The sequence below is a fragment of the Panthera onca genome, chromosome B3 (genome assembly GCF_046562875.1).
Source record: "Panthera onca isolate mPanOnc1 chromosome B3, mPanOnc1 haplotype 2, whole genome shotgun sequence".
Taxonomy (NCBI): domain Eukaryota; kingdom Metazoa; phylum Chordata; class Mammalia; order Carnivora; family Felidae; genus Panthera; species Panthera onca.
In genome coordinates, this window is record NC_138344.1 from 55,469,241 (window position 1) to 55,482,170 (window position 12,930).

The 12,930-nt window shown below is 36.7% G+C and overlaps 1 protein-coding gene across 3 annotated transcripts in view; it reads right to left on the bottom strand.

Annotated features, from left to right (window-relative positions):
• The window catches only part of SLC12A1 (solute carrier family 12 member 1), a 100,943-nt gene extending 92,163 nt beyond the window's left edge, over positions 1-8,780 (bottom strand). For all 3 annotated transcript variants that reach the window (XM_060618615.2, XM_060618614.2, XM_060618613.2), the window contains exon 1: positions 8,361-8,780. In XM_060618615.2, coding sequence (XP_060474598.1) covers positions 8,361-8,780 — 420 coding nt within the window. The remainder of the gene's footprint in view (positions 1-8,360) is intronic.
• Positions 8,781-12,930: the final 4,150 nt, after the last annotated feature.

Consider the following 12,930-nt stretch of genomic DNA (forward strand, 5'->3'; position numbering starts at 1 on the left):
AAGGCAAAATCATTTTTCTATGTTTGTCATCTTCCTCTTCTAACATGGCAAAGCAAAACTTGGTTTCATTCTTAATAAATGCCTCCTTTGTGAGCCTATACAGCAATTACAAAGTCAACTTATCATCAAAGTACTGAAAAGACTTTTAGTTGAGGGTTATGGGCACTTAATGGCTGTGAGCTATAACCAGTGGCTGACAGACTCCTGGCTGGTGCATATTCTTGGGACCAAAGTCTCAAAGAATAGAAGTTTTATGATTGTTCCCTGAAACCAGTTTTTTCCCTCATACTTTGAATTAATTTGTTTGTTCATACTCCATCACCATAAATGATGACCCACCACCTTTCGTAAATGCATTTTAAACTGCATAGCTTTAGGGAATGATTATTAATTTACCAAAAGTTTTACCTGTGCATTAAGTATTCAGAGAAGGTAAAATAAAGTTCATTAGGAAGAGAAAAGAAAGAAAGAAAGAAAGAAAGAAAGAAAGAAAGAAAGAAAGAAAGAAGGCAAGATACTTCTCCTCTCCAGTATTGATAAACTAGTAAAGCTTCAATCACATGCAGTTTAAGGGGTAAATTCCTAATGGGTTTTGCTAGATGATAAAAGATTATTTTATTTAATATAAAATGCGTGATTTTTTCAGACCCCAGAAAAATTACAAATGCATTTCTAGCTATCATCAAAGAAGAAAAAAATAAGTGTATTTATTCTTTAAATTCTAACTAGATGGGCACCTGGGGGGCTCAGTTAGTTAAGCGTCCAACTTCGTCTCAGGTCATGATCTCATGGTTTGTGAGTTCGAGCCCTTCATCCAGCTCACTACTGTCAGCATACAGCTGTCCTTAGATCCTCTGTCTCCCTCTCTCTCTCTGCCCCTTTCTGGCTTGTGAGCATGCTTTCTCTCTCTCTCTCTCTTTCTCTCTCTCTCTCTCAAAAATAAGTAAACATTTTAAAAATTATTAAATAAATTATAACTAGATAATATTTGCCACTATACATGTTTTTAGGTTTTCAGTCTCAGGATGGTAGAAATTTTAGCCCATCTTAGAGAAACAACTCCATAAATATTTAGGACTATATGATCCCCTCCCAGTTGTTTTAAACTTTCTTTTATTATTGAAATATTTAAATATATGCCATAGTAGGGAGAATAAATAGATCTCATGTGCCTACCACTGAACTTCAACAGTTATGAACATATGGCCAGTACTATTCCACTTAAACCTCTCACACCCCTGCCACTGGATTATTTTAAAACCAATCCCAGCAAGGATCAGAGAATTTTTAGGGTTCATTTCAGCATGAAAAACACGATTTTTTAAAAAAATTTTTTTTTAATGTATATTTTTGAGAGAGAGACAGTGTGTGAATGCAGGCCAGAGAGAGAGAGGGAGACACAGAATGTGAAGCAGGCTCCAGGCTCTGAGCTGTCAGCACAGAGCCCGACTTGAGGCTCAAACTCACAAACAGCAAGATCATGACCTGAGCCGAAGTCAGACGCTTAACTGACTGAGCCACCTAAGCACCCCGAAAAACACAATTCGAATCACATTCCTATATTTTACTAATCAATGTTATTATGTTTGTACATTACAAGCCCTTTGTGATAAATGGGAATATTTTAAATTATGAAAGTGAGAGGTTTCTTGTTTTAAAAGTTGCTATAAACCATGCCTGTAAGTCACTACTAATGGTCACAATTTATTATAGTATTTTTACTGTACCTGAAAACATATAGTTCACACAAAAATTAACTTATATTTTTGATAACTTAGGCCTAAAGGTAGCTATGTGTGTAATAAGCAGTGTAAGAAAGTAAAATCAAGGGGTGCCTGGGTGGCTCAGTCAGTTGAGTGTCCAACTCTCGACTGGGGCTCAGGTCATGATCCCAGGGTCATGGTATAAAGCCCGGTGTTGAGCTCCGTGCTGAGCATGAGCCTGCTTAGGATTCTCTCTCTCCCTCTTCCCCTCTCCCCCATCACACTCTTGTTCTCTCTCTCAAGAAAAAATTTAAAAAAAAAAACAAGAAAATCAAAAGATTCTTAATATTTTCCACATATACACGGGAACTGTTAGTCTATTCACCACCTATCACTGAACTAAAAACTAAAACTTCTGATAAGTATTAAAATGAGTCTTTAGTTGCAGATTTTCACTCCAGCAAATATTTTAGGGGTGACCACTAATCCTCCTTCAAGGCACTTATTGCCTCAATTTTTATGTCTACTTAATTGGGCTTGGTGAGGGGCGCCTGGGTGGCTCAGTCGGTTAGGCGGCCGACTTCGGCTCAGGTCATGATCTTGCGGTCCGTGAGTTCTAGCCCCGCATCGGCCTCTGTGCTGACAGCTCGGAGCCTGGAGCCTGCTTCATATTCTGTGTCTCCCTCTCTCTGACCCTCCCCTGTTCATGCTCTGTCTCTCCCTGTCTCAAAAATAAATAAACATTAAAAAAAATGTTTTTTGAAAAAAAGAAAAAAAAAATTGGGCTTGGTGATATTTCTAATTTGGGATAGCCCCAAGTTGAATGCTAAAGTTCCAAATTTGAACTTTAAAACATTTTAGAAAATACTATTTCCCAGAGAATGCATTTGTAAACCTTTGTTTGTCTATTTAAAGAAGATAAACATTTATACATTGGTTTATGTACTTTAATGTTTGTTAACCTGATTACATGTCCTTTATTTCTACCCATAACAAAGTCATTTGACATGTAAAATAAATCCTGGAGAGTAGAGATCAAATCTCTTTAACTCACTTTATACAGCATCTTGTATATAAAAGGCTAATAAATGCTTTTGATGATGACAACGAAAATGATTGAGACCTACAATTAATTCTGTAGGAGAAAGAGAGAGAAAAAAAAAATTCTGTAGGAGAAAGCAACATGATCTTTTGGCACAGTCCCCAAAACAAGAAAGGAATTGAATCTCTTGTTCTGCCCATCAGGGCTGAGATGCAATTTCTTCTTTGTGGCTGAGTTTCACTTCCTTCTGTAGCTGTCAAAATAAACTGAGGCAAAGTGAAATGGGAGAGTAGGCTGAGGATGGAAAGAAGCAATAAAGAGCATGGACTCTGGGGGCACCTCGGTGACTCAGTGGGTTAAGCACCCAATCTCAGCTCAGGTCATGATCTTGAGGTTTGTGAATTTGAGCCCCATGTCAGGTCTCTGCTGTCAGTGTGGAGCCTGCTTCAGATCCTCTGTCCTCTCTGCCCCTCTCCTGCCTGTGCTCTCTCTCTCTCTCAAAAATAACAAACATCAAAAAAAAAAAAAAAAAAAACCAAATAAATAAAAAGAGCATGGACTCTGGAGTCATGCAGACATGGGTTCAATTTATTAAACACATGACTTTTGTTTCTTGATCTTGGAAGTTTTTTGACTTAGGTTTTTGTTTTCTCTTATAAAAGATGCATAGGATTTTACAGAAACTTTAGAATCTATAAAATAGCAATAATAATAGTACCTACCTTGAAGGTGTGTTATAAAAATTGAATGAGAATTTGTCAAGTGTGAGCACCTTGTCTGATAACAAAAAATTCTCGGGGCCCCTGGGTGGCTCAGTCGGTTGGGCGTCCGACTTTGGCTCAGGTCATGATCTCACAGTTTGTGGGTTTGAGCCCCCGCGTCTGTGCTGACAGCTCGGAACCTGGAGCTGCTTTGAATTCTCTGTATCTCCCTCTCTCTCTGCCCCTCCCCTGCTCACACCCTGTCTCTCTCTCTCTAAATAAACATTTTAAAAAATTCTCCATAAAAAGTTTGCTTTTGAATGAGTGTATGTAATCCTTTCTATTCACAAATTACTTTTCCTAATGCTTTTTATTCACAGATTACTTTTTGTTGCTAACAGCCTAATGACACAAGTGTGAAGTCGTTCCATTGTTTTTGCTTTGAAATATTCTCTAAATGGTTGGTTTCCTTAAAAATAATATTGCTATCTTAATTTTTGTGGTATTTTATTCTTTGTATAGACAGTCTATTTCAGAACACTGACTTTGAATTTTTTTTTTTTAACGTTTATTTATTTTTGGGACAGAGAGAGACAGAGCATGAACAGGGGAGGGGCAGAGAGAGAGGGAGACACAGAATCGGAAGCAGGCTCCAGGCTCTGAGCCATCAGCCCAGAGTCTGACGCGGGGCTCGAACTCACGGACTGCGAGATCGTGACCTGAGCTGAAGTCGGATGCTTAACCGACTGAGCCACCCAGGCGCCCCTCAGAACACTGACTTTGATAGAAAGGCTATATATTTTCCTGATTCTTATATTTTTCTGAAATGCTAACAACAATGGTGGTTAGTAAAAGACTGAAAAGGTTCCATTTTGGTTAGCCCTGTAGTTAGGAATTGTGCATATAAAGGTGGCCACAGATTTGCAACAATGTGGATGGAACAAGAGTGTATTATGCTAAGTGAAATAAGTCAGTCAGAGAAAGACAAATGTCATATAATTTCACTCATGTGGAATTTAAGAAATAAATGAACATGGGGAAGGGAAAGAAAAAGAAAATAAGATAAAAACAGAGAGGGAGTCAAACCATAAGAGACTTTAAATATGGAGAACAAATTGAGGGTTGCTGGAGTGGAGGTGGGTGGGGGGATTGGCTAAATGGATGATGGGTATTAAGGAAGGCACTTGTGGGGATGAGCACTGGGTATTGCATGTAAGTGATGAATCACCGAATTCTACTCCTGAAGCCAATACTATATGTTAACTAACAACACTGTATGTTAACTAACTTGAATTTAAATTTAAAAAAAAAGTAGAAATGAAAGATAAAACCATGATCACTTAATAAAGTAGTTTAGTAACCAAAAAAAAAAAAAAAAAAAAAAAGGTGGCCACAGGATTATGCTGGACAGTAAAAGTACAATTATTTTTACAAACTAAAAATACTGGATTAATCTTTACCAGATATCTAATAATCATTATATTTTTTATATGGAAAGAACTCCAATGTGCATTGTTTAGTGAAAACAGTAGAATGCACGACAATGTGTAAAATGTTTCAATATGTGTTTGAAAAAAATACAGATGGAATATTAGATGAGATAGAGATACTTATATATGTATGTTTGTATAGGCATAGAAAATTTCTGGGAGGATTTATAAGAAACTGACAGTAATGATTGTCTTGGAGAGAAAAACTGAAGATCTATATTAGATAAGAAACATTTCAGTATATACTTTTCAGTACTTCTTAAATATTTTATTAGTGTATATTTTACTTTTTGAGTAAAAATCAGTGAATACAAAAATTGCCATCATCATTATCAACAATGATTTGTTCAGTTTCTACCCATTGTAGAAGGCAACATGCTAGACTTTATATGCATGTAAACTAGTGTTCACAAACATCCTACAGTATCAGTTGAAGTTATGTAGCTTATATAATATTGCAGAGAAGGTAAAGGATGGAGCCATTTTTTCCTGCTTTTAACTAGGGTTTTTTGGAAATCTATAATTCATAGCCATCTGTATAGGCATTTAGCTCTTTACTACAGAGAAAATAAATGGATTTTTTCGACTATGGTCTCAAATCATTGGGATTACAAATTTTGTCAATATGTATCATTCCTAGAGTTTCAGTGAAGGTAGAGACTTAAAATAACGTCTTTCAAACCTATTTTTTTATTTCAACTATTACAACAACCTTGACATATAATTTTTTTTCTGACTTGGAAGTTATAGCCAGGATTCTGCAAAAAATCCAACTGGTTTCTGTCTAAATATGTTGTCACTTAATGTAAATATACAATTCTTTTATGGCTTTTTAAAGCATTATACTCGGGTACAAAAAAAATATATCACCAAACTTGTACTATGTCAATTGCTTTCCACTTTTAAATTGTTTGAGTAAATATTATCATTTATAATTTTTTGCATACAAAATTGGTAATGTGTCTGAGTATTATTATGTAATATTTGTTCTATTGATCATTTCTAGTTGTGATTTGGGGAACTACCATAAAAATGTCAAGGGCCACAAGGAGGTAACAGCATAGCTCATTACACTATAGGTCTTCATCTTTCATGGGAGGGAGGGTAAGCAGGAGGAAAAAGAATCAAATTCACTAACAAAGAAGAAAGGGATGAATTGACGAAGTCTCAGATTGTTCATGTCTGGTATCAAAGGATAGCACAGAGGTAGATCATATGGAGAGGTGGACTGGGCCCTACAAGTTTAGAGACACTAGTATATAGATTCATGGTTGTATTAGAATTCTGCTCCCAATTTGGCTATGTGGGTACTTCTGTGGGATTTAATGATGAAGTGTCTTGATAACTGAGGGTCAAATTCATAAAAAGAGTAACTTATTACTATACTCATTCAGAATGATTATTCAGGGCATTGAGCCTGAACCTAATTTTTAAACTATTTAATTTGCTATTTCTTTGTATCTGAGAAAAAAGAGCTTTACATCAAAGTTAAGTCTTTGTGTCATTTTCAAAAAAATATGATATCCCAAACAGCTATGAAAACTCAAATGCAGCTATTGCATTTCAACTACGTTTGTTCAGATTGGCTTTTGAACAACCAACCATTCCCGGAGAGTTTTTCTCCCCTTATGTAAAGATTTACATAAGCTGTGGCTTTAGGAATTGTAAATAAGCTATGTTTCTCTCTCTAGAACATTAGTCCAAAGAACAATGTGAGTTTACTCCATTTCCTTATTAATGGAAATAGACTTTTATTTTGTTTTCTTGCAAACTGGGGGACAAATATGAGAATATTTAAATTTTGATGATGCTAATTTTACAAAGGATGAGCTTTAAGACTTATGTGGAATGAGGTGGAGTATGGTGGGAGAAATTTCAGATCTTTTTAAAGAGAACTTTGGCTCATTTTACTTCTTCAGAATAAATTGAAATCCCTTTATAATGCCCTAAGTTTCTTTTTCTGTGCTTTTTGAAAACTCCTTGTGCCCTCTTCTCGCAACCAACTTTTCCCTCTTTTCCTTCTCCCCCTTCTCTCTTCTTTCCACTTTCCCACACAAAGCAAAGTGATACCTGGGTCTGATCTCTGGAGCTTCAAATCAACCCCCTTCTCAAAATTTTAATGGGGGCCGCCATTTTTTTCTGACATTGTCACATTGCTAACTTCTTTTGATCAAAGCACCGAATATCCTAGATAAAGGCTAAATCTTCTATCTGTAAAGAAACCAGCCATTCAGCAGACTGTTGCAAATATAGTACATGGGACAAGTAAAGCCTGGCGAGGAGAAAGGATAAGGGTACAGCGTTCAGAGCATGGGCTCCGCTCAGGAAGTCACTCAGCCTCTGGTGGTAGGATGCAGAGTCAGGGACCCCAAGCAGCCAAGGAGAATATATTTTAGAGATGGGTTTCCTTGTGGAAAGAAGAATGAACAGAAACTAAAGGGAAAACTTCACCCTTATTAGCATCTTCCGTGAGAGCAATATTCCTAGACTCCCTAATGTGGGTAACCATTTGATAAAATTAATGTTGAATGAATGGATATGAAAGGAATTGTTCCAATCAATTTTTTTTTACCTCAAAACCTGGGCAAAAGTAAACTACATTTGGATATGTGACAGCTAATTATTCTTTTTAGCAAGTAATTACATCCATAAAGAATGATATTCATTCCAAAATGTGTTCCAGAAGAGCAGGAAGATAAAGTGCATCAATATATTTTAGAGCAAGTTATAGAAGAAGAAATCTATGAAGTTTATCAATGATTTGCTACATGATTAGAAAAAAATGCTACCTCCTGCTTCTAGCAGATTTGGGAACCCATTATTGATTTTCATTAAATAATGAAAAGCTTAGCCATTTCTGTACTTAAATTTAATTCAGTTACTTTTATATGCTTAAGAGCATTCAGGAGCCTCAGGCAAAGTTTTGAAGAGGAAGGGATAAAATGCTGAATCTTATAAATCTTGGGTTTCTCTTTAAAGAATATAAAATACCCATGTGCTCTAAAGGCTGACACCACAGTATTAACTACAGTAAGCTCCAGTGATGATTTTTCGTTTTTTTGTTTTTTTTTTCCCCTCTTACAACTGTTGCAGAGGCATTCATACTAAGGTGAAATTAGCTTAGTATCTGGTTTGGAATGTTTAACAAAGTGTGCACTGAGTACACTATAAGTTTAAAGAAAATATAATGCACTGCCTCACTTTCAGAGCTAATTCTTTAGTTCTCGGTGCTCAGTAAATATTTGTGAAACACTCCGTGTATTGTCTAGTTATTGGGAACGAGGGACAGCTGTGTAAGGAAGGAGGGTGGTTTGGAATAGACTTCTCCACAAGACACTCTGACATTCATAGCATGATTAAAGAGCAGGAGATCACCTGAAGGAATAAAGGGAGGGAGGATACTTGCCTGTGCCCTGAAGCTTACCTTGGCAAGTTGCTCGTGAATCTCAAGCAGGCTGGGTCGGTTGACCTTGGGCCCACTGATGCTACCAGTATTGCGATAGTACTCAATCTTGGGAACAGCATCCACGGTGTTGTGGCCAAAGGTTTGTAGGTAGTATGTGTTTGTGTGAGAATCATAAGCATGAAAACTGGCATCTGTTTTAGCGGTTTCTCCATTTTGGAGGAAATTGTCATAGCACTCCTGATTTCCAGGCCTAAAGCTGATTCTGAATCTGTTCTGGGTTTCATCTCCAAAAGAGGTTTCCTCATAATGTGGAGGATCGGTGTTATTATCCACAGCCGCGCTGCTCTCGTGGCTCTCATTTATGACATTAACTTGAAAGCGATTGCTATTACTGGGCGCTGAATCCAGAAATACATTGGAAGAGTTGTTCAGTGACATCTTCCAAAATGGATTTTTTTTTTTTTTTGGACTAAGCTGTCTACTTTATGGTTGTTAAAAAAAAAAAAAATCTATGTATTTCCTCCTCAAAATAAACTTTAATGTGTTTACATTAGGGAGCTCCTGGCCTTTGTTCTAGAAGGACTCAATAAATAGTTTCTTGATGTATTGTTTCTCTCCTATACATCCTTTGAATGTTCTTCAAAGCTGCCATTGAAAAAGAAAATTAAACTCGTTTCAAGTAATATAAATACATTTAAGTAGGCATAGGGGTATGAGGGCAGAGTTTTCTGTTACAAAAGATATAATATCTTAAATTCATTCCATTAAAAATTACCTGTCCGGGAACTCTAGTCACCTGAGCAATTAAATCCCATAATAAATAACTAGGGACCTGCTTCAGCGAACAGAATTTTCAGTGGAGTCATTAAAATATTATCTATGTTTGTAGCATTTGTTTGGACTGAGTGCAGTTGGATTTAATATGATTTTAGAAAAGATATAACTCTACCAGTGAGTACAGTAAGAGATGATGAGAATATTCTCAGTCTGAAACACAGTTCATTGACAGTACTAAATGTTGAAACTGCAAAGTATTTTTTATAGACATGAATTCATACTATCTAATAATGATGATTATATTCCATGATGATTATAAAATTTAAAAATATTTTTTAACTTCTAAAAAATACATGCTTGTTAATTTTTAAAAATAAATCCGGTGAAGATGATAGCTTTGTAAATTCATGGATCTTTTACTAGCCTCTCATCTGCTCATACATTTATGTTTTGCAAATACTATCATGGAATCTTTAAAAATATATGGGTATTCAGTGTAACGAAATAAATCTCAGTCCTTAATAAAGGTGTACGCTATATTTAGGTAAGATAATCATGCCCTGTTAATTCTCTTTAATGAAATAGTCTCAAATTCATTGAGAAGCTTTTAATTTGACTGAGAGACAGACTACATAATCGCTTCTTTTACCATCCATGATATGAGCCATCTTAGAACATTCTTTAGTGAGATTAATAGTTCTTTATTGATAACCTAAATTTTGCCTTTTTAGAAAAGCAGACAAATGCAAACAAAACCGTGCCTGTCTCCTGAAGTCACTAGGCTATTTCTCTGAATTAAAAAAAATATCTTAACTTCAACTTGCAAAGAACATTTTTGGGGGCGAAACTATAAGTGAGGCTGTTATCTCTTTAGTTTTTATAGACCATCCCATGTCTCTTCATAGTCCTTGACATCCTCACCTTTACTCCATTCCTCAGAATCTACTTTATGACATAATATTAAGTGTGATTTTTACCCCATCCAGAAATGTTTAACTTACCATCAGAAGAAGCCTTCTTCTCAGGAAGCTTTATCTGTTTCAACACCACCCAGGCATATATGGGGCATCTAACTTTCACTCCAACACCTTGGGCTTCTTATTGGTTAGAACCTTCCTTGAAAGAGGTGACTGAGCAGTGATTGGCCTGGAATAATACCATTGGCCCTGCCCAGTCATTAGCCCTGAGGAACCTTAAGTACTTCATCAACTAGTAACCAGTAGTAAATCATTAATCCATTTAGACAGAAAGTCACATTAAGTTTCTTTAATTCATAAGGGAAGTTGGGTTGCTCAACAGTAATAATCCACCAAAATATAATCAGTGCTTCAGCTGTTTGGGGCTAAATAAATTCAATCCCATTGTCTTCACGATTCCTGGTGGCCTCCTATTATTTAACATGTACAGCAAAATCTAGGCCTCCAGAGATAATTTCTATACTTTGTAACTAGAAAATGGTATTTGAGATTATTTTCTTTTTTATAGTAGATATTAGCTGAATTCTTCTCTGCATGGGAAGTGAGCAGACTGAATGTAGAATCGGTGATTTATTGAAAATATTTCTACCTAGTGGAAAAACTGAAGCAGGAATGAAACCGTGGGTAAGGTTCCCAGTGGCATTGCTAAATGACCTTTTTGTCTCTACCTGGCAAAACATTTATATCAAACCCGTTTTTTTAGTGTTGTTGAGAGACAGGTTTTGCTCAAATCTGTGAGGTGGTGATTATTAAGACAGCACAAACAATTCCTCCACACAGGTCCTGTCACTGGTTTTCAATCAGATTGATTGAATGAATCCACCTTGTGTTTTATAAGAAACTACCCAAGTGATTTCCACCTGCCTGAGCAGCACCGTTGTGGCAAAACACAGTGGTTAGGAGCAAGACTCTGAAGTCAGTATACTCAATTTGCATCCCAGCTGTGCCACTTCCTAGCTGCGTGAGCTTTGGCGAATTACTCAGTCTTTCCGAGCCTTAACTTTCTTATCTGTAAAATGCTATTGTGGATAATAATGTTATCTACCTTGTTGTAAAGTTACTGTGAAGATCAAATGAGTTAATTTGTGTATAGGATTTAGATCAGCACTGGTTTGTACTTAGCACTTGCTTTTACTATGTTGGAAATATTTACAATTGACTGCTGACTTTTACTTAGTCATATCCAAGATTCCAAAGTGAATTGTTAGAGATTGGGATAGGTACTATGCCTATTAAAGTAGGAGGAAAGTTAAGTTGGTGAACAGATGCTGGATTGTAGAAAAGGGTCTGGAGATACCTAAGTAAAACTCCTCAGATGCTCTTAGGTAAATGTCATGCTAACCAGCCAGGCTAATGCCAGAGGCTGTTTCAAAAATAGAGACAGAATTACAACTATGTACCACTAACTCTTTAAGTACAAGGCATTTATCTGTTCGACAAAAGGTTCTGACTCCCCACACAGAAGGCATGGGAATTACGCCTTTCAGATTCAGATTCATTTCAGATTCATCTGGGTGTTGCTATTATTTAGAACAGCTAAGATGGGGCTGGTACTCAAAATAAGTCCTATTCCCTGGTCCTGGTGGGAAGCTTTGAATTCGCTTGCAGTTACCTCTGCCACCTCTAGTCCCCTTTTCCTTCAACCATTCCCTCAGCTCCATCCCTCTTTCAGGAGCCCACCTATTTATTCCTTAACCTTTTCCTCTGCCAAAGACTGTGCATGCATCTGATAGTGGTCAATTTTGCTTTTTCCTTGCTGTCTGCCTGTCCGACTGCAGTGTTGTGTGAATTAGTTTTAGTTTCGGTCTTACATCAACCAGACATTTTTGTTCTAACCCTTTTATCTTAACCATGAAATGAAAGTCTTCATTCTCTATTAAGGGGATTCAGATGTTCTGGAGCAGATGGGAGATGGTTTGGGGGATATGGATGAAATTACAACATCCATAAGCCAACTTTGAAAGGTAAACTCAATTTAGGCCTTTCAGACATAGGAGTAAGGTAATAGGAGGAAAATGTCTGGAGGTATGCTCCTCTATTTTTTCTCTTGTCTTCTGTCATGGGGCTCTAGGAAAGGGGAAGCTAGAGGATGATATGACTATGACATTGGACTCTCCTAGAAAACTTAGCATTTCATGAAGTTTCCATGATATATCCATACTATGGCCATCCTTCATATTTTTTATATTGTTTCTGGCTCTGAAAATACAGACACTGACCACTCTTTCCCCACCCCCCCCAAAAGTCTAAGGTGAACAATAGATCATGAATAAATGCTATGGATAAAGACACTTTTGGTTAAAAGAATTTCTGTTTAGTGGGATTGAAAATAATACTATGGTGGAATTGATGAGATATGAAAAGCTTGTGAGTGTTGAAATTTCAGAAATAATGCTCATACTTCATAAATTTTCTTGTGTTTTAGGTTTTAGGGTCTTCTTTTTGAAATAAAAATCTGACTTTGTTGTGTTCTAGTCACCAAAATGCAGGGTCTTGTTGGATGTCTTCCCTGGGAGACAAAAGGTGCATCTTGTACTTAGCTACATATCTTAGCAAGTACTTTAAAAACCTGGTTCACAAAGGAGGTGCTTAGTGTCCTGGTATATACAACTTTCAGTGTGTCCAGCTGACTTGGCTCAATGAGTTGTTCTTGGACCAAGCTAATAACTGACTACAAGGTGTCCCAGGCCGACACTCCTATACCTACTGGGGCTCAAAGAGCCTCCTTGAGGTGTGGGCTTGGTCCAGAAGATCAACAGCCAACACAGAAGTATTCTAAATCTATTAGGAGACAGAAAGTATCAGGGAATCATATCTGACACAACTGGTTTTGG